At 54.4% G+C, this 26,738-nt stretch overlaps 1 protein-coding gene across 1 annotated transcript; it reads right to left on the reverse strand.

The window, feature by feature from the left end:
- Nucleotides 1-134: 134 nt before the first annotated feature.
- On the reverse strand, nt 135-25,085 carry LOC122938993 (SET and MYND domain-containing protein 5). Its single transcript, XM_044294906.1, has 13 exons — nt 24,965-25,085; nt 22,147-22,255; nt 21,852-21,991; nt 20,579-20,700; nt 20,197-20,266; nt 19,869-19,973; nt 19,351-19,413; nt 18,913-18,983; nt 18,728-18,834; nt 14,929-14,985; nt 14,755-14,849; nt 7,457-7,527; nt 135-515 (listed from the first exon to the last, which is right to left on the reverse strand). The coding sequence occupies exons 1-13, from the start codon at nt 25,055-25,057 to the stop codon at nt 392-394; spliced, it is 1,227 nt and encodes a 408-aa protein (XP_044150841.1). The 5' UTR covers nt 25,058-25,085; the 3' UTR covers nt 135-391.
- Nucleotides 25,086-26,738: the final 1,653 nt, after the last annotated feature.

Raw genomic sequence — 26,738 nt, forward strand, 5'->3', positions numbered from 1 at the left:
CTCTTGCATTGGATAATTGATATCGATCTCCATTCTGATGTGATACGGGTTGTCACCCACAGATTTTCCAGTAGATACCCCACCCCGATGGGTGGGGGTGTGCTGCGCTTAGACAGAAGACGCAGAGGCCGCCATTGCCGGAGAACTGTATAGAAATAATTTAGTATTTTGTCTGCCAATCCTATAAAATGCTTATCACAATTGACCAGTATGAATGTGGATGTTTGTTGGGGGAGGAGCCCATGCAGCACCTGCCCCTCCCCCGTACTCGGGGGGGGTCTGTGTCGGGGAGAGTTTATGTATAAAAGTTTAGTGGAAAGATGTGAATAGCGGTAACAGGCAAAGCCAATTCAAGTGCTGGATTGTGGGGTTTGGTGGGAGGCGGTCTGTGTCACACATCCGTCATCTCATCCTCCAGCTCCGCGTCTTCCTCATCCTCTTCCTCGGAGGTCACGTCCGGGTCCTCAGACTGCGATAGGCACTTGGGACAGGAGCAGACAAACAGATAGTTCTCCCTGGAAGAAGAGGGGACACCCTGAGCACGTATCATTGGAAGAGGAGGGGTCTAAATGTAACTCCTCCCACCAGGTGGTTGTAAGTGCACTATAATGCCCAGCATGCTCAGCTGCCGGGTAGTTCACTCAGGGTCCATCATTCAGTGTGGTATTAATGGTCACATGTATGTGACTGTCCATGGGGGTGCGCTACATCAATGACCTGGAGCCTGTGGGCCCTCTGCTGCCAGTAAGCGGCTTCCAAGGCATGCTGGGACTTGTAGTTTCACCACACTGGTAGTCACTGGTTGCAGAGAACTGATATAATGGGAAGTACGAGTATCTTGCATCAGAAACCAAAGGTGGGAGACGACTGGGAGGCCGAAGGAAGCGCAAGGAAAAGCAGCGGGGGGGCCGACGGGAAGCGCAGACAAAGAAACACAAGTCTATGTGTACCCGCAGTATGTGTTACCATATTTGATATGTCCCTGTTCACACTGTTCTCAGGAATCTCAGTCAATATTGAAGGATAAGATCATGTTGCTTGTTCATACCCTGTGGACAACTACAGATGTTCAACCCTTCTGATGCTGTGGTCAATTATGGACAGATCTGAGGGTGCGCTGAGCTCCTGGGGCCTGAACGGCTTCCCTGAGCAGCTGTGGTAGGCTGGGGCCTGAACGGCTTCCCTGAGCAGCTGTGGTAGGCTGGGGCCTGAACGGCTTCCCTGAGCAGCTGTGGTAGGCTGGGGCCTGAACGGCTTCCCTGAGCAGCTGTGGTAGGCTGGGGCCTGAACGGCTTCCCTGAGCAGCTGTAGAGTAGGCTGGGGCCTGAACGGCTTCCCTGAGCAGCTGTGGTAGGCTGGGCCTGAACGGCTTCCCTGAGCAGCTGTGGTAGGCTGGGGCCTGAACGGCTTCCCTGAGCAGCTGTGGTAGGCTGGGGCCTGAACGGCTTCCCTGAGCAGCTGTGGTAGGCTGGGGCCTGAACGGCTTCCCTGAGCAGCTGTGGTAGGCTGGGGCCTGCAGAAGAACCTGTCACAGCAGTAGTTCTTGCAGGTGGCAGGGCTTCAAATGTCTGATCTGAGGTCTGATGGGAGCTGTGGGGTCCCATCTGAGGCGGATTGAGAATGTGGTTTGCTCCGAGGTCTGATGAAATATTTATTTTTTTCCTCCTTATATAGTCCAAAAAATATGGTAGAATGAAAGGAACAGGTTAGTTTTACCTCATTGGGGACACTGTAAAAACAAAGCCATATAAACTTTTCCCCGGCGCCTCCCCAACGGCACTGACCAGAGGAATAACAGAATGAAACACAACTTAAGGTGGGACTGCTGCAGAAAGAACTCTACGCCCAAAGGACAAGTCCTGGTTGTGAGTCACATCCAGCCTATAGGATAAGCCCAGGCAGCCGCTCTGCAGATCTGTTCAGTTGATATGGCGGCATTCTCTGCCAAGGAGGCCGACATGGGCCTTGAGTCCCACGGGGGAAACAAGATTCTTGTTGGTATAACAAAGAGATAGCATCTCTTATCCTTCGGGCAATGGTAGGCTTCTTGTCTGCTAGACCCTTATTAGGACCCTGGAACTGGAGAAAGAGATGGTCCGAATTCCTGAACTGCTCTGTTCTCTCCAGATCACACAGTAGGCAACGTCTCACATCCAGATTGTGGCATTTCCTCTCCCGGTCCGTGGAAGGTGAAGAGCAGAAGGACGGCAGCACAACTTCCAGATTGCAATTGAATTTTGAAACCACTTTCTGAAGGAAGGATGGGCAATGTTTTAGGACTATACGCTCATCCAAAATACTCCGATACGGTGGCAGACAAGAGAAAGCCTGGATTTCACCAATCCTTCTAGCAGTTATGGTTAGAAGAAAGACGGTCTTAAGTGACAGAAGTTTCAGGGAAATGTTATCAATTGGTTCGAACGGTGACTCCATTAAGGCTGTAAGAACTGGACATAAGTCCCAGGTGGAGAGTATGGGAGGTGAGAGTCTGACGGCACCCTTAAAAAAAAACGTTTGACTAAAGGTTGCTCTGCCAGTCATAAGTCCAGAAAAATACTTGCACTTTGAGGGTAGAGGGCTTGAGGCCCTTGTTCAACCCTGCTTGCAGGAAATGTAGAATAACGAACATTTGTAAGGGAATTTCGATAACCTTTGCCTTCCATAAAGGCAAGGAGGCCTTCCCAGTTCTAAGGTAAGTTTTAGATTTTACCGATTTCCTATCTTTTAGTATAGTGGAGATTACTGGATCGGAGAGACCTTTATTTCTTAGGGCTAGGCGTTCAATCTCCAAGCCGTCAATCTGAGTTGAGGGACTCGGGGATGGTAGATCGGACCCTGGAATAAGAGTCCTGGAAACACCTCTCCAGTCCAGTCTTCTCCTGCTGACAAGTTGAGTAGAGAAAACCAGGCCCTTCTTGGTCAATAAGGAGCGATCATGATTACTTGCGCCAGTTCCTCTGCCACTTTCATAAGAGTTCTTGGACTTAAGCTGAATGGGGGAAGTGCGTATAGCAAGTCCTCTTGGCCATAGGTGAGATATGGCATCCAGAATCTCTGGTTGATCCTGTGGGGATAGAGAACAAAATCTCTGTACCTTCTTGTTTTCCAGATCTGTAAACAGGTCGAGGATTGGAACTTCCCATCTTACTGTTATCTGATGGAAGACATCGGGATCCCAGGCCCATTCTCCTTTTATTGTCTGCCTGCTCAGAAATCAGCCACAAGATTCTTGCTTCCTTTTAAATGGACTGCTGATAAGGAAGTCAGATGCTTCTCTGCCCAGAGAAAAAAAATCTTTGCAGTTGTGGTAAGAATCTTGCTTTGAGTGCCACCCTGCCTGTTTATGTAGGCAATTGTAGTTGTATTGTCTGATAGGATTTTTAAATGATCTAGAGGCATCTTTGAATGGAGTGCCAGAAGAACCTCGAGAACTGCAGTAAGTTATTTTTGGTTTGATGAGGCATTTGTCGTGGAACTGTCCCAAATTCCTTCAACTATTAGGTCTGCGGCGTGACCACCCCATACTCGGTATATGGAGTCTGTAGTGACTAGTAGCACATCTTCCTGATGCCAGAAAACCCCTGTCTGTACATTTTTTCTTATTTTCCACCAGGCTAAGGACTGCAATACTTTTGATGAAAGACCTACCATTTTGTCTAAGGAAGTCTGAGTACCATCCCAGGAATCTAAGAGAAAGGACTGTAGAACCCTTGTATGGCTCTGCGCCCATCTGACTGAAGATCTTGAAGACGTCAGATCACCCAGACCAGTCATAATATCCTGATGGTGGAGGTTTTTAACCTGCAAAACCGAGAGATTTTCTGATACATGGTCGATTTGGAAGAGAAGACATCAGCAGACGTGAATCGAGAAGAACGCCTAGGAAGACTTTTTGTTGACTTGAGATTTATTATCCATCCTAAACCAAAGGTCTTTTTTTACCAGGTCTAGATGGAGTAGAAGAAGCTCTTCTGTTCCAGCCGCAATTAGAAAGTTGACTAAGTAGGGTATTATAAGAATTCCCTGTAGATGAAGGTAGCCTGTTACCTCGGCAAATACTTTTGAGAAGATCTTTGGAGCAGAAGAGAGACCGAAGGGTATTGAAAGTGACAAAGGCGACTTCCTATGTAGACCGCAATTCTCAAAAACTTCTGGTGTTCTCTGAGGATGAAGAAAATGATAAACTTCAGCACTCCAGTGGATATGGGGAAATCATTGTATATTTTTCTTTTAATAATGCAAGGCAACTCCAAGTGAACAGTCTGACGTTTTGGTTAATTTTGACCTTTTTCAAACACTAAGGTGAGACAAGAATCCAAAGTAGACAACAATAAATCAATACGCAATTTTATGTATTACCTTGTAAAATTACATATCGATTTATTGATGTCTTCTTTGGATTCTTGTCTCCCCTTGGTGTTTGAAAAAGGTCTAAATTGACCAAAACGTCAGACTGTTCACTTGGAGTTGCCTTGCATTATTAAAGAAAACTATACAAGGATTTCACCATATCCACTGGAGTGCTGAAGTTTATAATTCTCTTCATGTTTGGAGGCCACGCTGCTGAGGACGAGAGTGCCACGCCACTGTATTTATCTGTTAGTTCTCGGAGGATGAGCACATGATAAGAAGCATCCTGTAAATCCATAGTTACCATATAGAAGTTCTGGTGAAGGAGGTTTATGGTCTATTTGATGGTTTCCATTTAGAATTTCTTGTGGGTTAGGCATTTGTTTAATCTCTTTAGATTTACAATGAGCCTGAATGATCCCTCGGGTTTTATGATCAGTAACTCTGGAGAATAGAAACGCTTTTTGAGTTGGTCTTCTGGGACCAGAAGTGATACCTTTTTCTGGAGAAGAATGGAGATTTCTGACTCCAGGGACAGTTGCTTTTCCCTCTGAGGCAACGGCTTGTTGATTATAAAATAATCTGTTGGATAGGTATCGAATTCTAGACTGAAGCCTCTTGAATGGAAGCCAGAACCCATGGGGAGGTTCCCAGTACATTCCATTTTTGATTATTTTTTTTTTACTTGCTCCAACTTGATATCTGGTGTCATTGAGTGAAGAGGGATCGTTTCCCCTCCCTCTGGAGGTCTGCCATCTTCCCGAGTAGTCTCTTCTCTTCTGCTTTGTCTTCTGCCTGTTCTTTTGATTCTGAAAAAGACCGCCTCTGATGAAAAAAACCTGCTCTCCGTAGGGAATCCTTTTTTCTTATCAAAAGCCTTCTCCAAGATGTCATCAAGGACTGATCCAAAAAGTTGACCCCCTTCACATGGAATGGAACAAACGCGTTTTTTAGATGCCTTGTCCCCGACCAGGAATGGAGCCATACGGCCCTTCTGGCAGCATTGGAGATGGCGGCTGATCTGGCAGACAGTTTTACCAAATGAGCCGAAGCATCCGCTAAAAAATTTGACGCTTGTTTCAACGTTGGTAAGGATGCCAAAATTTCCTCCCTAGGGGTTCCTGCTGCCAGATGATCCTCTAATTGACCCAGCCATACTGACAAGGACCTGTGCACGTGGAAGACATACTGGGCCTAAACATAGTGGTATTTGTCTCCCATGCCTTTTTAAGTAAGCTTTCGCATATTTTGTCCGTGGGGGTCACGTAGCAGCTCCATGTCCTCAAATGGAAGGGAGAATTTCTGTGAAATGGGGGCTACAGGTGCATCGATCTTTGGAGTCTTATCCCAAAGATTTCAATCAGAACCCGCAAAAGGATAATTTTCACTTAAAAGAGCTTGTGACAGGGGCTCTGTTCTCGGGGTCTCTCCATTCTTTAGAGATTAGATCTTTAATGCTATTATGGACAGGGAAGACTTCTCCTTTCCCCCAGACCCTGGAACATCTGGTCCTGCGCCGACTGGCTTGCTCTAGTATCCTCTAAGTTCATAGTAGCCCTTATGGTTTTTAGAAGACTGAGATTCTTCTGGAAGGAATAACGGTCTTTCATAACCGTCTTCCGAGGACTCAGAGCTGTCTTCAAGGATTTCTCCTTCATCTACATCAATCCATATAACCGGGAATTTTTGAGAGGTGGAGGCTCGTGGAGACAAGGGAGGCAATCCTGATTCCACCGCGACATTTACTTCCTCTCTATTCATACTCCTCACGGAGTCTGGAAATGAGGGAGATGCTTCAGATACCACTTTTTCTGTGCACTTCACACATAGTGACTTCTTGGATTTAGATATAAAGGATTCCTGCATATTGCGCACTTCTTGCGTCCTGAATATCCCCCTGGTGTCTTGGAGGTTTCTCTGCCCTAAAATAATCAAAATGAAAAAAAAAAAAAAAAAAAAAAAAAAAAGGGGCTAGCAGAATTTTTTTTTAAACCTTTAGCACCAGACACCCTATGGGTGCATGAGAAAAGAGCTTTACACCAGAAAAAATATCTGCCCAGGCTTACCGGGCTGAGGGTGCTGGAACCAGGATGCACAGGCTTGCGGGCCGAGTCTGCGTCCTGGGGAGCCGACATGCTGCAGCAGGGAAACGCCACCGGACTCTGCTGTGGCCATCTTCCTTCATATACCCGCCCACACTGGGTACGCGACATGCCGATGGACCATCACTGCGTCATGACGTCACTGTGCGTATTTGACGGCCCGCTCCGCCAGGAGCCTCCTCTGCACCTGAGAAGGCCCCACCTGCCAAGCTGGATCCACATCCTCTGCATAGAGGTAAAAGCCTGGGGCTGCCTTCTTTTGGAAGGGCTTATGCCTAAAGATGGGGAAGGGAGGCACAGCGTCCCCGGAGCCCCTGACCTCTGCAGCGGCCCTCCCAACCTGGGGAAACAACAAGGCTGTGCGGTGAATAATTCGGCATACAGTCAGAGCAGGAGCTTCTGCCCTCTCCGGGGACAGGAAACACTGGCTTAGGTGAGGAGAGGAGGCCTTTTAAATCTGGGGCTTCAGTGTTGTCTCCTGTCCAGGGGGACACCCTCTGTCCCAGGGCCGTTGGGTGGCGCCGGGGAAAAACAAAACCCCTAAAACTATAACTGCGGTATCGCTGTAATCGTACTGACCTGGAGGATGAAGAGAACAGGTCAGCTGTGTGAACGGAAAAAATAAAAGTTATGGCTCCAGAAAGGCAGGGATTAAAAAAATGGAAAACTGCCATGTCCTCAAAGGGTTAAAGAGATCTGGCATAGAAAGGGTGTATAGACGAAGAAGATCATCTTAGAAAACTTTTGAATAGAGGCTCTTACTGGATCTTTGGGGTGCAGTTTAGGGAGCTGCAGGAGATGAACAAGCAGCATTATCTCATCCTTCAATTTTGACTGAGAATCCTGAGAACAGTGTGAACAGGGTCATAACACATATGGGGTGTAGAGCAGGGAGCGGGCCCCTGGATGTGGACTCTTCGTACTTTGAGAAATACACCATGGATTTTATTGGACTGTTTCTGGGCTGGATTTGTTTTGCTGCACAGAGAAGACATGTCATGTACCTGAGGGCCTTGTGTCGGCTATGTCGGCTCCGCTCTCTCTGGCAGCAGTCCAGATAACTAATGCAGATCTCCTGACAAAGAAGAGACAAAGCATGTCACATGCAGGATATTCACACAGCGCCTGCACTGACTGCTGACACCTTACATCCTGTATTATACCCCAGAGCTGCACTCGCTATTCTGCTGGTGCAGTCACTGTGTACATACATTACTTATCCTGTACTGATCCTGAGTTACATCCTGTATTATACTGCAGAGCTGCACTCACTATTCTGCTGGTGCAGTCACTGTGTACATACATTATTATCCTGTACTGATCCTGAGTTACATCCTGTATTATACTGCAGAGCTGCACTCACTATTCTGCTGGTGCAGTCACTGTGTACATACATTACTTATCCTGTACTGATCCTGAGTTACATCCTGTATTATACTCCAGAGCTGCACTCACTATTCTGCTGGTGCAGTCACTGTGTACATACATTACTTATCCTGCACTGATCCTGAGTTTTACCTCAGACACGGAGGCTTCATATTGCTTTCTCTTCCTTTACTGATCACCATAGCAGCAAGGAGAAACAAAAACAAATGCAAATGGTCACCATAGTAACCCATACGTCCCACCCCTACAGCCCCCAATATAAGGCTGCGTCCAAGGTGGTACTTCCTCTTTCTTGCTGCTCACCAGATAAGTAACATGTTCATTTATCTGTTAGCTGCTTCTGTTCTCCCTAGGGGTTTATATCACTATAGATTATATTCCCCTGTTATTTTCTCCCCTGGGCTGGTTTCCTCCCTTTAGGTGCTTTAGTGATTGTGCGGCGGGATATCTATTTACCCTGCATTCTTTGTCCCAGGGCTTATCCCTGTCAGGGCAGCCTTTGCCTTCCTCAGTATTCCCTGGTCCTAATTACGCGCTGCGTTTTCCCCCTGGGACCCTTCCCTCTGGGGGTCCTTGTGTTTCCTCCCTCTCCCCCTTCTCCCCTCGGGAGTATTTGCTTGGGGGTCCCATTGTGTTTTGGCGTCGCCGCTGGCCTTACCGCCATCTTCTGCCTCCCGGTGGTGGGCCACGCCCCCTTTTGGCGCGCGTCTGCTTCCCCGGCTCGGCGGCCTTCTCTCCACTGTTCGCGCTCTTTTGGCTGGCTGGAGCGAGATCTCGCGAGATCCGGCGGCCATCTTGGTTCCCGTTCCCGCGAGATCTCGCTTCCTCCGGTCTCCTGCGTGCCTGCTGCCGGTCACCTGTGCTGCCGCTCCGCTCCCCTCTCTCCTGGGTGATTAACCCCTCGTTTTCCAAGCGCTTTACACCTAGTTCCTCAGGCTCTCCTCCCTCACAGTCTTCTTCCTGCAGGTACCCTGTTCCCTGTGCTGGACCATATGGACCCTCTGCCCAGTCCTCCCCCTCCCCCCTCCCTGGGATGCTATCTCACTGACTCAGACACACAGGCGCAGCTCATCCAGCGCTCTGTGTCTAATGCTATTTTACAGGCTATGGGTTCCATGTCCACTGTCTTATCACAGACCATCTCCCAGGCCCTGTCTGCACACCCCCTAGCTGGGGCCAGACTTGCTTCCCCCTGAGATTGCTCAGCATTCTTTTGCTGCTGAACCTCCTGTTGGACAGGAGACAATGACCGGTGTGTTGATGACCACCCCAGACGACGCGCTGAGGTCGCGTAAAGAGCTTGTCCCCGCCAGGCTGATAAATCGCGGGTGTGGAAACACGCTAGAGCCCAAGCGGATGCCGTCTCTGACTCGGATCTGGGTTCGGGCCCGGAGGATCCGGCGGAGGCTAGCGATTTTTCAGAGGAGGATGACGCCCCTCTGGGGTCCGACCCTATTGCCACTCCCCCTGCTGTTCCTTTAACTAAGGAATCCTCCTCGGCCTCTGTGGACCATTTCCCTTTGGATTCCTCCGGGGCTCCCATGTTTGATCCTGAGGCCCTCCACCACCCTAGATCGGCAGAGTGGCTCCCCGACACACAAATTAGTAGTTACCTGGAGCATTGGGCCCGCCGTCCTCTGTCCAAGGAGGCGCGCAGTAAGCTGCGGGCCGAGTGCCCACGGCCTATTATACCCCATAAGGTCTGCGACACGCCCGTCGTGGACCCGAAAATGACCCAATTTTTGTCCAAGTCTGGGTGGAATGCCAAGAAGGGCTTAGACTCAGCCCTTAGAGGATGCCAGGACAAGCTCCTGGACATTTTCGGTCCGCTGGCAAAGATTATGGAATTGGCGGAGTCCGCCAGACATGAGGGTTCCCACATTGACCCTGAGGAGCTCACGGGCTGGGCCCAGCGGGCGATTTGCATCGCCGGGGGAACCAATGCATCCCTGTCAGTGGAAAGGCGCAAGCCATCCTGCTTAGGATAGACCCCAAGCTTATAAATCTTGCCCAGACGGAGACGGGCAAAGAGGCGGAAGGCCTGCTTTTTGGGGACTCCTTTATAAAGGACCTCAGCCGCTTCGTCGGCACATTTTCCGCTCTGGACAAGGCGCAGGCTACTATGCGCAAAGTCTTCCAGGGCCGGGTCTCTCACAGGGCCGGCAGCAACAGGGGCCGTCTGTCCGGCCGCTCCAGCACCCGAGGCAGGGGTGTATCCAGAGGCTCCTTCTCCCAGCGAGCTGCATTTCAAAACCAGCGGTCTCCCCCGACGTTCTTCCCATCCAGAGGGGGACAATGGCGCTCCCGTTCCTTCCGAGGAAACACGGCTCCCCGCAAGTCATCCGGTAAGTCAGACCCCGGACGGGGATTCTTCGGTACTTTGTGTAGGGGGCAGGCTTCGGCATTTTTTACACGCTTGGGAACTAATTACATCAGACCCATGGGTTCTGACGACGGTCAGGGGCTTCTCCATAGAGCTCATAGACACCCCTTGCTCAGTGCAACACCCACCGTCCTCTCTTCGGAGGGGATCGGACTCCGCCCGGGTGGACGGGGAGCTCTCTTCCCTCTTCCTCAAGAGAGCCATAGAGAGAGCTCACGGCCACTCAGGGGGGTAATAAGCAACATTTTCTTGGTCCAGAAAAAAGGGGGTCAGATGCGTCCCGTCATCAATCTCCGGGCCCTAAACAGCATCGTGCGGTACCGTCACTTCAAGATGGAGGGAATCCATCTACTCCGGGATCTTCTCTCCCCCAGGGATTGGCTCGTGAAGTTGGATCTGAAGGACGCGTACCTTACGGTCTCGGTGGCCCCCCACTCCAGGGATCTCCTTCGCTTCCTCTGGAAAGACGAGGTCTGGAGATTCACATGCCTTCCATTCGGCTTGTCGTCGGCTCCGTGGTGTTTCACCAAACTCCTGCGTCCGGTCATGGCCTGGTTGAGGAGTCGCGGAGTACGCCTCATAATATACCTGGACGACATCCTCCTGATGCATCAATCCAGGTCGACACTGCTGCAGCACCTCGATGGACGGCGGATCTCCTAGAGTCGCTCGGCTTCCTACTCAACTTGGAGAAGTCCTGGCTCACTCCCTCCCAGAGGTTGGACTTCCTAGGCTTCACAGTGGACTCGATCTCGGAATCCCTCAGCCTTCCAGGGGACAAGTTACGGTCCATTCGCAAGGAACTGCGACGGGCATTGACCAGGGCCCACCTGTCCCTGCGTCACCTAGCCCGCATCATCGGCCTGCTGGCATCCTCCATACAGGCGGTCTTCCCGGCACCGTTGCATTACCGGGCTCTACAGCGCTTGAAGATTGCGCACCTCCGCTCGGGGGCCTCCTTTGCAGACATGGTGGAATTGGATTCGGAGGCCAGAGAAGAGATTCGTTGGTGGATCGCCAATCTGGAGGCTTGGAACGGCAGGGCGATCTTTGGTTTCCAGCCGGAATTCACCATCGAATCGGATGCGAGCCTTCAGGGCTGGGGAGCACACTGCAACGGGGTCTCCACCGGAGGACCTTGGTCGCATGTCGAGACACACTTGCACATCAATGCCCTGGAGTTGCTGGCCGGCTCCTTGGCCGTCAAGAGTTTTACCAACGGTATGGCCAACGCATGTATCCGTCTCCGGATGGACAATATTTCAGCGGTTCGCTATATCAACCGTTTGGGCGGAACCCGGTCTGCTACTCTGGCGGGATTGGCGAAGGACTTTTGGGCGTACTGTCTCTCCAGGGACATCATGGTGCAGGCCGAGTACCTACCGGGACTTCACAACGTGCGGGCGGATTGGAGTTCCCGCCATCTTACGGACGGCAGCGACTGGCAGTTGGACCCGTTGATTTTCTCGGAGGTGTCATCCAGATGGGGACCCTTTTCCGTGGACTTGTTCGCCTCCCGGCTCAACGCTCTCCTCCCTCGGTTCTACAGTTGGCGCCCGGATCCGGAGGCGTTGGCGGCGGACGCGTTTCTGCAGGACTGGTCCTCCGGCCTTCTCTATGCCTTTCCCCCATTCATGATGATTCCGCGGATGCTTCTCCAAGTTCGTCGCCATCGGGCGGAGTTGGTGGCGATAGTCCCGTTCTGGGACTCCCAGGTGTGGTTCCCGTCTCTCCTGGAGCTTCTAGTGGACATTCCCGTCCTTCTACCGAACCCGACCTCTCTCCTGCGCTGCCCTCAGGGGATCCCCCACCCTCTGCTCCTGGACGGATCCCTACGTTTGATGGCCTGCCGGCTCTCAGGACTCCAGGAGCGGTCGACGGAGTTTCGGAGGCAACTAGGCGCCTCCTGGACGACGCTTGGGCTCCCGGCACCCGAAAATCTTATCGGGCGGCCTGGCGAACTTGGGCTGGCTGGTGCCTGGAACGGGACCTGGATCCCGTTTCAGCTCCTGTAGCTCGGTTGCTTCAGTTCCTCACCTCCCTCTTTGAAGAGGGAAAGGCTTACAGAACGATCATTTTTTTTTCGTTCGGCGATTTCTTCGTCACATCAAGGATTTGATGGCGTTCCGGCAGGACAGCACCCTTCCGTTTCGCGCCTCCTCCGAGGCGCGCGGCTGTCTCGGCCTCCCCGGCCGAGATTTTCTTCCACTTGGGATGTTTCCCTGGTGCTTACCTTTTTGTCCTCTTGGCCTACCAATACTGACCTTTCCTTACGTCAGCTTTCCGCAAAGTTGGTCACTCTCTTTTGCTTAATTCTTGTAAAGAGTTTCTGATGTGCGGGCTCTGGACCACGACGCCAGGTCCTTTACCCCGGAGGGCGTGTCTTTTAACATTTCGAGACGCACGAAGACGAACATCCGGGTCGTGTCGTACCCCAGCTTTCCTGCTTCTCCGGCCTTGTGCCCGGTAGCTTGTTTGAAAGAATACGAGGCCAGGACTCGTCCTTACAGGTCTCCGGCGGTGCCGCAATTGTTTCTCTCCATCCGTCACCCGTTCGGTCCGGTGACTAGCCCCACTTTGGCCCGTTGGTTGAAATGGGTTATGGCTCTGGCCGGTGTGGACACTTCGGTGTTTACAGCTCATTCGGCGCGCGGTGCGGCGTCTACCTCGTTGGCGGTCTCGGGAGCTCGCCTGGAGGACATCCTACGATTGGCGGACTGGTCTAGTGCCTCCACTTTCCGTGAGTATTATTTCCGTCCTCCTCCTCATTTGTTTGATCCCTTGGTTAACCAGCTTTGAACTAGCAATATGAAGCCTCCGTGTCTGATGTAAAACTAACTGATTTTCCTAGTCTACGACGTAAAGTCATAGTTTTATTAAGACACGGAGGCGAATATTGCCCACCCTTCCCTCCCCTGGACTCTTAGTGTGGGTTTTTTTTTGACCTGTTAGCTCTACTTTATTTGGTAGGCCTATTTTGAACTGTTATACTTTATTGTGTTACGTTGTTCGCCATTATGTGCTCATACTTGTTTGTATGCTTTACACCGGCCTGGACCTCTTGTGTCGGCTGGATATGGGTTTGGCTTGGCCATACTCTCGCTTTATCGGAGTTTGCTTCTCTTGTTCTTTCAGGTTGAGTCTTCCTGCCCTGGAATGTTCCTGTTCTGGACGATGTTTTCCTCCAGCTCCTGCATCTACCACGTTGGATTTGCTGAGAGTCTTGGATGATGGTTTCCAGTCCTTCCCCTGAAGTGGATCCTGTCGCTGGAAAGTTCCTGCTTGGACTCCGTGGGTCTCTTTGGCGCGGATCATTCTTTGGGTGTTCCGGAGTTGTTCGTTCATCGGTTATTATGGACTGGTTCGCAGAGAAAGAGGAAGTACCACCTTGGACGCAGCCTTATATTGGGGCTGTAGGGGTGGGACGTATGGGTTACTATGGTGACCATTTGCATTTGTTTTTGTTTCTCCTTGCTGCTATGGTGATCAGTAAAGGAAGAGAAAGCAATATTCGCCTCCGTGTCTTAATAAAACTATGACTTTACGTCGTAGACTAGGAAAATCAGTTAGTTACATCCTGTATTATACTCCAGAGCTGCACTCACTATTCTACTAGTACAGTTACTGTGTGCATACATTACTTATCCTGTACTGATCCTGAGTTACATCCTGTATTATACTCCAGAGCTGCACTCACTATTCTGCTGGTGCAGTCACTGTGTACACACATTACTTATCCTGTACTGATCCTGAGTTACATCCTGTATTATACTCCAGAGCTGCACTCACTATTCTGCTGGTGCAGTCACTGTGTACACACATTACTTATCCTGTACTGATCCTGAGTTACATCCGGTATTATACTCCAGAGCTGCACTCACTGTTCTGCTGGTGCAGTCACTGTGTACATACATTACTTATCCTGTACTGATCCTGAGTTACATCCTGTATTATACTCCAGAGCTGCACTCACTATTCTGCTGGTGCAGTCACTGTGTACATACATTACTTATCCTGTACTGATCCTGAGTTACATCCTGTATTATACTCCAGAGCTGCACTCACTATTCTGCTGGTGCAGTCACCGTGTACATACATTACTTATCCTGTACTGATCCTGAGTTACATCCTGTATTATACTCCAGAGCTGCACTCACTATTCTGCTGGTGCAGTCACTGTGTACATACATTACTTATCCTGTACTGATCCTGAGTTACATCCTGTATTATACTCCAGAGCTGCACTCACTATTCTGCTGGTGGAGTCACTGTGTACATACATTACTTATCCTGTACTGATCCTGAGTTACATCCTGTATTATACTCCAGAGCTGCACACACTATTCTGCTGGTGCAGTCACTGTGTACATATATTACTTATCCTGTACTGATCCTGAGTTACATCCTGTATTATACTCCAGAGCTGCACTCACTATTCTGCTGGTGCAGTCACTGTGTACATACATTACTTATCTGAACTTGGGATGACTCATGTTCTGTGTGTATGTAAGTGATCAGGCCCCTGGTACTCACCTCCCCGGGCTGGATGTCCTCCAGTGCAGTCAGGTGCAGCAGATAGTTGTTGTCAGGGAATGATGCCTCGGCGTTGGGGACACAGCTGTGATTACCTGCAGTGAATACAGAAGGGGCGATCAGGGGCTGCCGGACAGTGAGCCGCTCTGCACAGTCAGTGCTAGTGGTACTCACAGCAGCTCTGCAGCATGTACAGCCCCGAGCCTTCACAGTTCAGGAACTCCCCGGTCTCTGCAGAGGAGAGAGGTGAGAGATGGGACAGCAGAGCACACACACACACAGACGGGACCGCAGAGCACACACACAGACGGGACCGCAGAGCACACACACACACACGGGACCGCAGAGCGCACACACGGGACCGCAGAGCACACACACACAGACGGGACCGCAGAGCACACACACACACACACACACGGGACCGCAGAGCACACACACACACACACACACACACGGGACCGCAGAGCACACACACACACACACACGGGACCGCAGAGCACACACACACACACACACGGGACCGCAGAGCACACACACACACACGGGACCGCAGAGCACACACACACACACACGGGACCGCAGAGCACACACACACACACGGGGACCGCAGAGCACACACACACACACGGGACCGCAGAGCACACACACACACACGGGACCGCAGAGCACACCACACACACACGGGACCGCAGAGCACACACACACACACGGGACCGCAGAGCACACACCACACACACGGGACCGCAGAGCACACACACACACACGGGACCGCAGAGCACACACACACACGGGACCGCAGAGCACACACACACACACGGGACCGCAGAGCACACACACACACACGGGACCGCAGAGCACACACACACACACGGGACCGCAGAGCACACCACACACGGGACCGCAGAGCACACACACACACACGGGACCCGCAGAGCACACACACACACACGGGACCGCAGAGCACACACACACACACGGGACCGCAGAGCACACACACACACACGGGACCGCAGAGCACACACACACACACGGGACCGCAGAGCACACACACACACACGGGACCGCAGAGCACACACACACACACACACACAGACGGGACCGCAGAGCACACACACACAGACGGGACCGCAGAGCACACACACACACACACAGACGGGACCGCAGAGCACACACACACAGACGGGACCGCAGAGCACACACACACACAGACGACCGCAGAGCACACACACACACAGACGGGACCGCAGAGCACACACACACACACACAGACGGGACCGCAGAGCACACACACACAGACGGGACCGCAGAGCACACACACACACACACACACAGACGGGACCGCAGAGCACACACACACAGACGGGACCGCAGAGCACACACACACACCACACCACACACGGGACCGCAGAGCACACACACAACACACAGACGGGACCGCAGAGCACACACACACACACACAGACGGGACCGCAGAGCACACACACAGACGGGACGCAGAGCACACCACAGACGGGACCGCAGCACACACACACCACACACACACACACACACACACACAGACGGGACCGCAGAGCACACACACACACACACAGACGGGACCGCAGAGCACACACACACACGACGGGACCGCAGAGCACACACACACACACACACACACGGGACCGCAGAGCACACACACACACACACACACACAGACGGGACCGCAGAGCACACACACACACACACACACACAGACGGGACCGCAGAGCACACACACACACACAGACGGGACCGCAGAGCACACACACCACACGACGGGACCGCAGAGCACACACACACACACAGACGGGACCGCAGAGCACAACACACACACACAGACGGGACCGCAGAGCACACACACACACAGACGGGACCGCAGAGCACACACACACACACACAGACGGGACCGCAGAGCACACACACACAGACGGGACCGCAGAGCACACACACACACAGACGGGACCGCAGAGCACACACAACACAGACGGGACCGCAGAGCACACACACACAGACGGGACCGCAGAGCACACACACACAGACGGGACCGCAGAGCGCACACACACAGACGGGACCGCAGAGCGCACACCACACAGACGGGACCGCAGGAGCTCACACCACCACAGACGGGACCGCAGAGCGAACACACAGACGGGGACCGCAGAGCACACACACACAGACGGGACCGCAGAGCACACACACACAGACGGGACCGCAGAGCACACACACACAGACGGGACCGCCGAAGGAGCACACACACACCACACACACAGAGGGGACCGCAGAGCGAGCACACACACAGACAGACGGGACCGCAGAGCGCACACACACACAACAGACGGGACCGCAGAGCACACCACACACCAGACGGGACCGCAGAGCACACACACACACACACAGACGGGACCGCAGAGCACACACACACCCACACAGACGGGACCGCAGAGCACACACACACAGACGGGACCGCCAGAGCACACACACAACACACAGACGGGACCGCAGAGCACACACACACACAGACGGGACCGCAGAGCGCACACACACACACAGACGGGACCGCAGAGCACCACACACACACACAGACGGGACCCGCAGAGCACACACACACACACACACACACACACCAAACACACACACACAGACGGGACCGCAGAGCACACACACACACACACACAGACGGGACCGCAGAGCACACACACACACACACACACACACAGACGGGACCGCAGAGCACACACACACACACACACAGACGGGACCGCAGAGCACACACACACACACACAGACGGGACCGCAGAGCACACACACACACAGACGGGACCGCAGAGCGCACACACACACACAGACGGGACCGCAGAGCGCACACACACACACACACACAGACGGGACCGCAGAGCACACACACACACACACAGACGGGACCGCAGAGCACACACACACACCACAGACGGGGACCGCAGAGCACACACACACACACAGACGGGACCGCAGAGCACACACACACACACAGACGGGACCGCAGAGCACACACACACAGACGGGACCGCAGAGCGCACACACACAGACGGGACCGCAGAGCGCACACACACACAGACGGGACCGCAGAGCGCACACACACACACAGACGGGGACCGCAGAGCGCACACACACACACAGACGGGACCGCAGAGCGCACACACACACAGACGGGACCGCAGAGCGCACACACACAGACGGGGACCGCAGAGCGCACACAGACGGGACCGCAGAGCACACACACACACAGACGGGACCGCAGAGCACACACACACAGACGGGACCGCAGAGCGCACACCACACACAGACGGGACCGCAGAGCGCACACACACACACAGACGGACCGCAGAGCGCACACACACACACAGACGGGACCGCAGAGCGCACACACACACACAGACGGGACCGCAGAGCGCACACACACAGACGGGACCGCAGAGCGCACACAGACAGACGGGACCGCAGAGCGCACACAGACGGGACCGCAGAGCACACACACACACAGACGGACCGCAGAGCACACACACACACACAGACGGGACCGCAGAGCACACACACACACACAGACCGCAGAGCACACACACACACAGACGGGACCGCAGAGCACGCACACACACACACACGGGACCGCAGAGCGCACACACACAGACGGGACCGCAGAGCGCACACACACACAGACGGGACCGCAGAGCGCACACACACACAGACGGGACCGCAGAGCGCACACACACACAGACGGGACCGCAGAGCGCACACACACACAGACGGGACCGCAGAGCGCACACACACAGACGGGACCGCAGAGCGCACACACACAGACGGGACCGCAGAGCGCACACACACAGACAGACAGACAGGACCGCAGAGCGCACACACACAGGCCCTTAAAGTATACACAGACAGGACTGTGGAGTATATATCCCCGCCGGCCGGTCCTCACCTTTCTCTATGTCCTTGTACAGCTGGTCTATCAGGGCGTCCAGCCGCTCTCTCTCCTCTGTTGGCAGTTCCAGGGCGTCGCACGCATGAACCCACTGACTCAGCGAGCTGCAACAACAATATGATATCAACTACTCTGATGTGTGCCAGGGGGCACCATGGGGTCACCCTAAACTCATAGTTCACCTGGTGCCGATTCCCTGCCCATTGGTTCCAACGAGAGCGAAAAGGGAGCGGAAGCCGTCCGGAGTAAACCACTGCAAACAAGAGCAAGATGTTAGCAAACAGATGTGCAGAGAGCTCAGGACGGGCCCTGGAGAATACAGGGCCAGAGGGTTATGGGGCCCAGGAGACCATCCTCACACAGTCCACTGGACTCAGGCACCAAGAGACATCCCCACTGTCCCACCCCCATGACCTTAGTCGTGACTGTCAGCAGAGTGCTGATGGATTGTTAATGCAGCTCAGTATCGACATGCTGAGAAAGCAAATTTATGAATGCAGCTCTGGATGTGTCTGGAGTATGAGACATAATATGACAGCAGAATTATGAATGCAGCTCTGGATATACTGTGGTTGGTGTGCGCAGGTAAAGAATATGCTGGTGAGCTGTCTTGTTCTTACCCGGCTGACTCGCTCCTCATACAAGGCCTCCATGAAGAGGCGACGCAGGTGATCCAGCTGTCCCTGTAAGACACAGAGCGACCACATGAATCATAGGGGAAGACGGACACAAGGACACATAAGAAGAAGCTCTTCCAGGAAAATCACGCCATTTTACAAAGACGAACCTTGCAGCTCACTGCTGCCCCCTGCTGGTCCAGTGTCTTCTGTATGGCACACTTACAGCAGACCACTGCTCTACACTGCACGTCGATCGCAGGGATGAGCTACCCCGCAATCCCATGCAGCAGTGTTTAAGGCTGTTATGGCGTTGTCTAGCTGAACAGTACTGGGCTATTCCAAGGAACTGTCCTCACAGCAGAACTGCGATTACAGCTCTGGAGGTACTATGGTTAGTACACATGACTAGAATCAGGAAAGCTGACCCATAGGATGTGGAGCCCATACAAATGGGGTGGATGGCAATATACCCCTGGCTTTATCTATAGGGTCTTGTGTCACTCACGCGTTTCACTCACCTTAAACTTGTCTCCCAGCAGCTTGTGGACGATCTCCTCTTCCTCGTTGGCCGTTTTGCTACAGAACTGGGAGAAGAGCTGCGGCCACCAGTCCTTGTCCTTGGCCTGTGGTCACCAGAAGAGAGGACGTGTTACCGTTCTGTGCAGTAGAGCCCCCTGCTGGGGGGTGAAATGCGTGGGTCTGCAATGCCTCTCACAAATCAGAGCCCAGTCAGTGACCACCACACAGGAGCGGCCGGGTCTTTACCTCTCATCTCTGTTTCCTGGAGATAAGCGGCGTCACACCTCAAGGTCAGTCCCCATCACATCATGTGCAGTGCGTACCTACCTGCTTGACAGAAGCCACCATCCTGGCCATAAGCATGATGCTGGCCGTCTCCGGGGGGTAATGGATGTTCCTGGAGGGGTTACATGGGAAGAAACGTTACTGCACAGTAACCCCCACCGCTACTACAACCCCTGACAGAAGAGTATTTCTTCTTTCCTATTACTTTCTATCACTGGTCTGCCGTCTATGGCTCTTCAGCCGTGGAGAACTACAACTCCCAGCATGGAGACGATGGCAGCTGTCAATTAACCAGAGCTGGAAAGCAACAGGGTGCAGAGCTCTGCTTGATAGGTGGACAGCGCCACCTACTGCCGAGGAGCAATCTGCTCAGGACTGGATACTGGGGCACGCTGCTATTAAACTGGTTATGTACTCGTCTTACCTCCATGCATCCTCCAGTTTATTGAGTGGATGTTGGGGGTTGTCCCGGGAGGACCCCAGACACAGGACCTGGTGGTATTGTTCTCTGGCAGCTCGGAGACACTCGGCGCTGCAGTATGATACCTACAGAAGAAGAGACTGTCACAAAGCTGAGGGCCCCCCGGTCAGGCTCACAGCTCACCCGGGCCCCCCCGGTCAGGCTCACAGCTCACCCGGGCCCCCCGGTCGGCTCACAGCTCACCCGGGCCCCCCCGGTCAGGCTCACAGCTCACCCGGGCCCCCCCGGTCAGGCTCACAGCTCACCCGGGCCCCCCGGTCAGGCTCACAGCTCACCCGGGCCCCCTACGGGTCCAGGCTCACAGCTCACCCGGGCCCCCCCGGTCAGGCTCACAGCTCACCGGGCCCCCCCGTCAGGCTCACAGCTCACCCGGGCCCCCCGGTCAGGCTCACAGCTCACCCGGGCCCCCCCGGTCAGGCTCACAGCTCACCAGGGCCCCCCGGTCAGGCTCACAGCTCACCCGGGCCCCCCCGGTCAGGCTCACAGCTCACCCGGGCCCCCCCGGTCAGGCTCACAGCTCACCCGGGCCCCCGGTCCGGCTCACAGCTCACCCGGGCCCCCCCGGTCAGGCTCAACAGCTCACGGGCCCCCCGGTCAGGCTCACAGCTCACCGGGCCCCCCCGGTCAGGCTCACAGCTCACCGGGGCCCCCCCGGTCAGGCTCACAGCTCACCCGGGCCCCCCCGGTCAGGCTCACAGCTCACCCGGGCCCCCCCGGTCAGGCTCACAGCTCACCCGGGCCCCCCCGGTCAGGCTCACAGCTCACCCGGGCCCCCCCGGTCAGGCTCACAGCTCACCCGGGCCCCCCCGGTCAGGCTCACAGCTCACCCGGGCCCCCCCGGTCAGGCTCACAGCTCACCCAGGCCCCAAATCAAGCTAGTGGTTCACCAGGTCTGCTCCTCATCTGAAGTCAGAACTCATATGCTCTCTTCTGTCCATGCTTTACAATGCAGCTCCGCTCCATCAGGGAACAGCTATGACCTTGTTGCCTGCTGGAGTCTTGCAATGCTATATTTTTCTCTCCACATGCTTTACACTACAGCTCTGCTCCGTTACAGCATGTCTGGGATCAGTAGCTCAAGCTTAGTTGAATTGTCTAATGAAGACTGAAATCCATCACCTGTCTTATAAGGGGTCCCCCATGCTTTACACAGCGGCTTTTCTCCATCAGACATGGCTACGGTCATAGAATCTGCTGCAGTGTGCCCGCTCCTCACCTGGCACTGAGGGCACTGCTGGTGGAGCCCATTCTGGACGCTGCAGAGCTCTGGGTAGGGGAGCGTGACGTGGACATTGGCGGACAGTCTCTGGGCGTTCTCCTCCGCCGTCTCCAGAGATCGCAGACAGTGGTCGCAGGCTGCAAGACGAATGTTCAGAGGGTTATTGGGGAGGCACACGTGTACCCCAGTAATACCAGTGGGAGGGGGGAAATGCTGGGTGACAGTAATGGCAGCCATACTGCACCCACCCCGCTGTCCCAGAAACATGGCGCCATAACGGTGCCGTCCTTACCTCGGTATCTGTACAGCGCGTTCCACTGGAACTGGGCCGACACCAGCGGCTTCTCCTGAAATATCGTGTCCCCCTTCCGGATACTCCGGGCGGCAAACAGACCCCGTCCCTAAATGACAGCAAGCAAACCATCAGGAGCGGAAAGTGTTAGCACGGAGAGCGGAAGGCCTATGGGAAGAAGAGGGGGCAGGAAAAGAGGAACGCGTCCCTATGGAGGGGAGAGGGTGAGCGGCGCGCACCGGGGGAGGGTGGGGAAAGCGGACCGCTGGCGGACAGGTTGGGGTGGAAATGTATAGGCGAAGGGAAGCGTTTATGGGGGCAGGGCACAATGCTGTATACACTGAGGTGGGGGGCAGGGTACAACGCTGTATACACTGAGGTGGGGGGCAGGGCACAACGCTGTATATACTGTGAGGTGGGGGCAGGGCACAGCGCTGTATACACTGAGGTGGGGGCAGGGTACAACGCTGTATACACTGAGGTGGGGTCAGGATACAACGCTGTATACACTGAGGTGGGGTCAGGATACAACGCTGTATATACTGTGAGGTGGGGGCAGGGCACAACGCTGTATACACTGAGATGGGGGCAGGGCACAACGCTGTATACACTGAGGTGGGGGCAGGGTACAACGCTGTATATACTGTGAGGTGGGGGCAGGGTACAACGCTGTATATACTGTGAGGTGGGGGCAGGGTACAACGCTGTATATACTGTGAGGTGGGGGCAGGGTACAACGCTGTATATACTGTGAGGTGGGGGCAGGGTACAACGCTGTATATACTGTGAGGTGGGGGGCAGGGTACAACGCTGTATATACTGTGAGGTGGGGGGCAGGGTACAACGCTGTATACACTGAGGTGGGGGGCAGGGTACAACGCTGTATATACTGTGAGGTGGGGGCAGGGTACAGCGCTGTATACACTGAGGGTGGGGCAGGGTACAACGCTGTATACACTGAGGTGGGGGCAGGGTACAACGCTGTATACACTGAGGTGGGGGCAGGGTACAGCGCTGTATACCATTGAGGTGGGGGCAAGGGTACAACGCTGTATATACTGTGAGGTGGGGGGCATGGTACAACGCTGTATATACTGTGAGGTGGGGGCAGGGTACAGCGCTGTATACACTGTGAGGTGGGGGCAGGGTACAGCGCTGTATACACTGAGGTGGGGGCAGGGCACAACGCTGTATATACTGTGAGGTGGGGGCAGGGCACAGCGCTGTATCACTGAGGTGGGGGCAGGGCACAACGCTGTATACACTGAGGTGGGGGCAGGGCACAACGCTGTATACACTGAGGTGGGGGCAGGGCACAACGCTGTATACACTGTGAGGTGGGGGCAGGGCACAACGCTGTATACACTGAGGTGGGGCAGGGCACAACGCTGTATACACTGAGGTGGGGGCAGGGCACAACGCTGTATACACTGAGGTGGGGGCAGGGCACAGCGCTGTATACACTGAGGTGGGGCAGGGCACAGCGCTGTATACACTGAGGTGGGGGCAGGGCACAGCGCTGTATACACTGAGGTGGGGGCAGGGCACAGCGCTGTATACACTGAGGTGGGGCAGGCAGGCGTACACTGAGGGGGGACAGCTGTATACACTGAGGTGGGGCAGGGCACAGCGCTGTATACACTGAGGTGGGGGCAGGGCACAGCGCTGTATACACTGAGGTGGGGGCAGGGCACAGCGCTGTATACACTGAGGTGGGGGCAGGGCACAGCGCTGTATACACTGAGGTGGGGGCAGGGCACAGCGCTGTATACACTGAGGTGGGGCAGGGCACAGCGCTGTATACACTGAGGTGGGGGCAGGGCACAGCGCTGTATACACTGAGGTGGGGGCAGGGCACAGCGCTGTATACACTGAGGTGGGGGCAGGGCACAGCGCTGTATACACTGAGGTGGGGGCAGGGTACAGCGCTGTATACACTGAGGTGGGGGCAGGGCACAGCGCTGTATACACTGAGGTGGGGGCAGGGCACAGCGCTGTATACACTGAGGTGGGGGCAGGGCACAGCGCTGTATACACTGAGGTGGGGGCAGGGCACAGAGCTGTATACACTGAGGTGGGGGCAGGGTACAGCGCTGTATACACTGTGAGGTGGGGCAGGGTACAGCGCTGTATACACTTGAGGTGGGGGGCAGGGTACAGCGCTGTATACACTGTGAGGTGGGGCAGGGTACAGCGCTGTATACACTGTGAGGTGGGGGCAGGGTACAGCGCTGTATACACTGTGAGGTGGGGGGCAGGGTACAGCGCTGTATACACTGAGGTGGGGGCAGGGCACAGCGCTGTATACACTGAGGTGGGGCAGGGCACAGCGCTGTATACACTGAGGTGGGGGCAGGGCACAGCGCTGTATACACTGAGGTGGGGGGCAGGGCACAGCGCTGTATACACTGAGGTGGGGGCAGGGCACAGCGCTGTATACACTGAGGTGGGGGCAGGGCACAGCGCTGTATACACTGAGGTGGGGGCAGGGTACAGCGCTGTATACACTGAGGTGGGGGCAGGGTACAGCGCTGTATATACTGAGGTGGGGGCAGGGTACAGCGCTGTATATACACTGAGGTGGGGGCAGGGTACAGCGCTGTATACACTGTGAGGTGGGGGCATGGTACAGCGCTGTATACACTGAGGTGGGGGCAGGGTACAACGCTGTATACACTGAGGATGGGGGCAGGGTACAGCGCTGTATACACTGAGATGGGGGCAGGGCACTCTGGTGGTATTGTTCACACACAGCCTGAGGACGCTATGGCGGCTCCTGCTCCTCTCCCCGGCCTCCACCATCCTCTGGCTCCGGTACCTTGCCGCTGTTGATGAAGCGGATCTCCACCGCCCGCCGGGCCGGCATCGGCTCCACACAAAAGGCGAACACGTCGCACATGGAGGCGGCCATGATGGAAAAAAGGAATGACCTGTGACCCGGAAACAGCTGTCTAGACGGCAGTCACATGATTCACATCCAGCCTCCTGCACTGCGCTGCATCTTATGTCATACTTCCTGTCCGCAGGCCCACTGTACATGCAAATTACCTATACCTAAGCCCACGCCCCTCAAAGAGTCCACTGACTCAGTATCCCAGACAGGTGTCCCCATAACATTGACATACACAGCCCCCCATAACAGTGCCATCCACAGTGCCTCTATAACAGTGACCTCCACAGTGCCCCCATAACAGTGACAATCCACCTGTGCCCCCATAACAGTGACAGCCACAGTGCCCTCCATAACAGTGACATCCACAGTGCCCCCATACAGTGACATCCACAGTGCCCTATAACAGTGGACAACCACAGTGGCATCCTAATAACAGTGACAACCACAGTGCCCCCAACAGTGTCATCCACAGTGTCCCATAACAGAAATCCACAGTGGTCCCCATAACAGTGACATCCACAGCGTCCCATGACAGTGAAATCCACCAGCGCCCCCATCCACAGTGCCCATAACAGTGACATCCACAGCGCCCCCATAACAGTGACATCCACAGCCCCCTAACAGTGACATCCACAGTGCCCCCATAACAGTGACATCCACAGTGCCCCATAACAGTGACATCCACAGTGCCCCCATAACAGTGACATCCACAGTGCCCCTATAACAGTGACATCCACAGTGCCCCCATAACAGTGACATCCACAGTGCCCCCATAACAGTGACATCCACAGTGCCCCCATAACAGTGACATCCACAGTGCCCCATAACAGTGACATCCACAGTGCCCCATAACAGTGACATCCACAGTGCCCCCATAACAGTGACATCCACAGTGCCCCATAACAGTGACATCCACAGTGCCCCCATAACAGTGACATCCACAGTGCCCCATAACAGTGACATCCACAGTGCCCCCATAACAGTGACATCCACAGTGCCCCCATAACAGTGACATCCACAGTGCCCCATAACAGTGACATCCACAGTGCTCCAATAACAGTGACATCCACAGCCCCCATAACAGTGACATCCACAGCGCCCCATAACAGTGACATCCACAGCGCCCTATAACCGTGACATCCACAGTGCCCCATAACAGTGACATCCACAGTGCCCCCATAACAGTGACATCCACAGTGCCCCCATAACAGTGACATCCACAGTGCCCCCATAACAGTGACATCCACAGTGCCCCCATAACAGTGCCATCCACAGTGCCCCCATAACAGTGACATCCACAGTGCCCCCATAACAGTGACATCCACAGTGCCCCCATAACAGTGACATCCACAGTGCCCCCATAACAGTGACATCCACAGTGCCCCCATAACAGTGACATCCACAGTGCCCCATAACAGTGACATCCACAGTGCCCCATAACAGTGACATCCACAGTGCCCCCATAACAGTGACATCCACAGTGCCCCCATAACAGTGACATCCACAGTGCCCCATAACAGTGACAGTCCACAGTGCCCCCATAACAGTGACCCACAGCCCCTATAACAGTGACACCACAGCGCCCCCATAACAGTGACATCCACAGCGCCCCCATAACAGTGACATCCACAGTGCCCCCATAACAGTGACATCCACAGTGCCCCCTAACAGTGACATCCACAGCTGCCCCATAACAGTG

Source organism: Bufo gargarizans, chromosome 1, assembly GCF_014858855.1.
Source record: "Bufo gargarizans isolate SCDJY-AF-19 chromosome 1, ASM1485885v1, whole genome shotgun sequence".
NCBI classification, from domain to species: domain Eukaryota; kingdom Metazoa; phylum Chordata; class Amphibia; order Anura; family Bufonidae; genus Bufo; species Bufo gargarizans.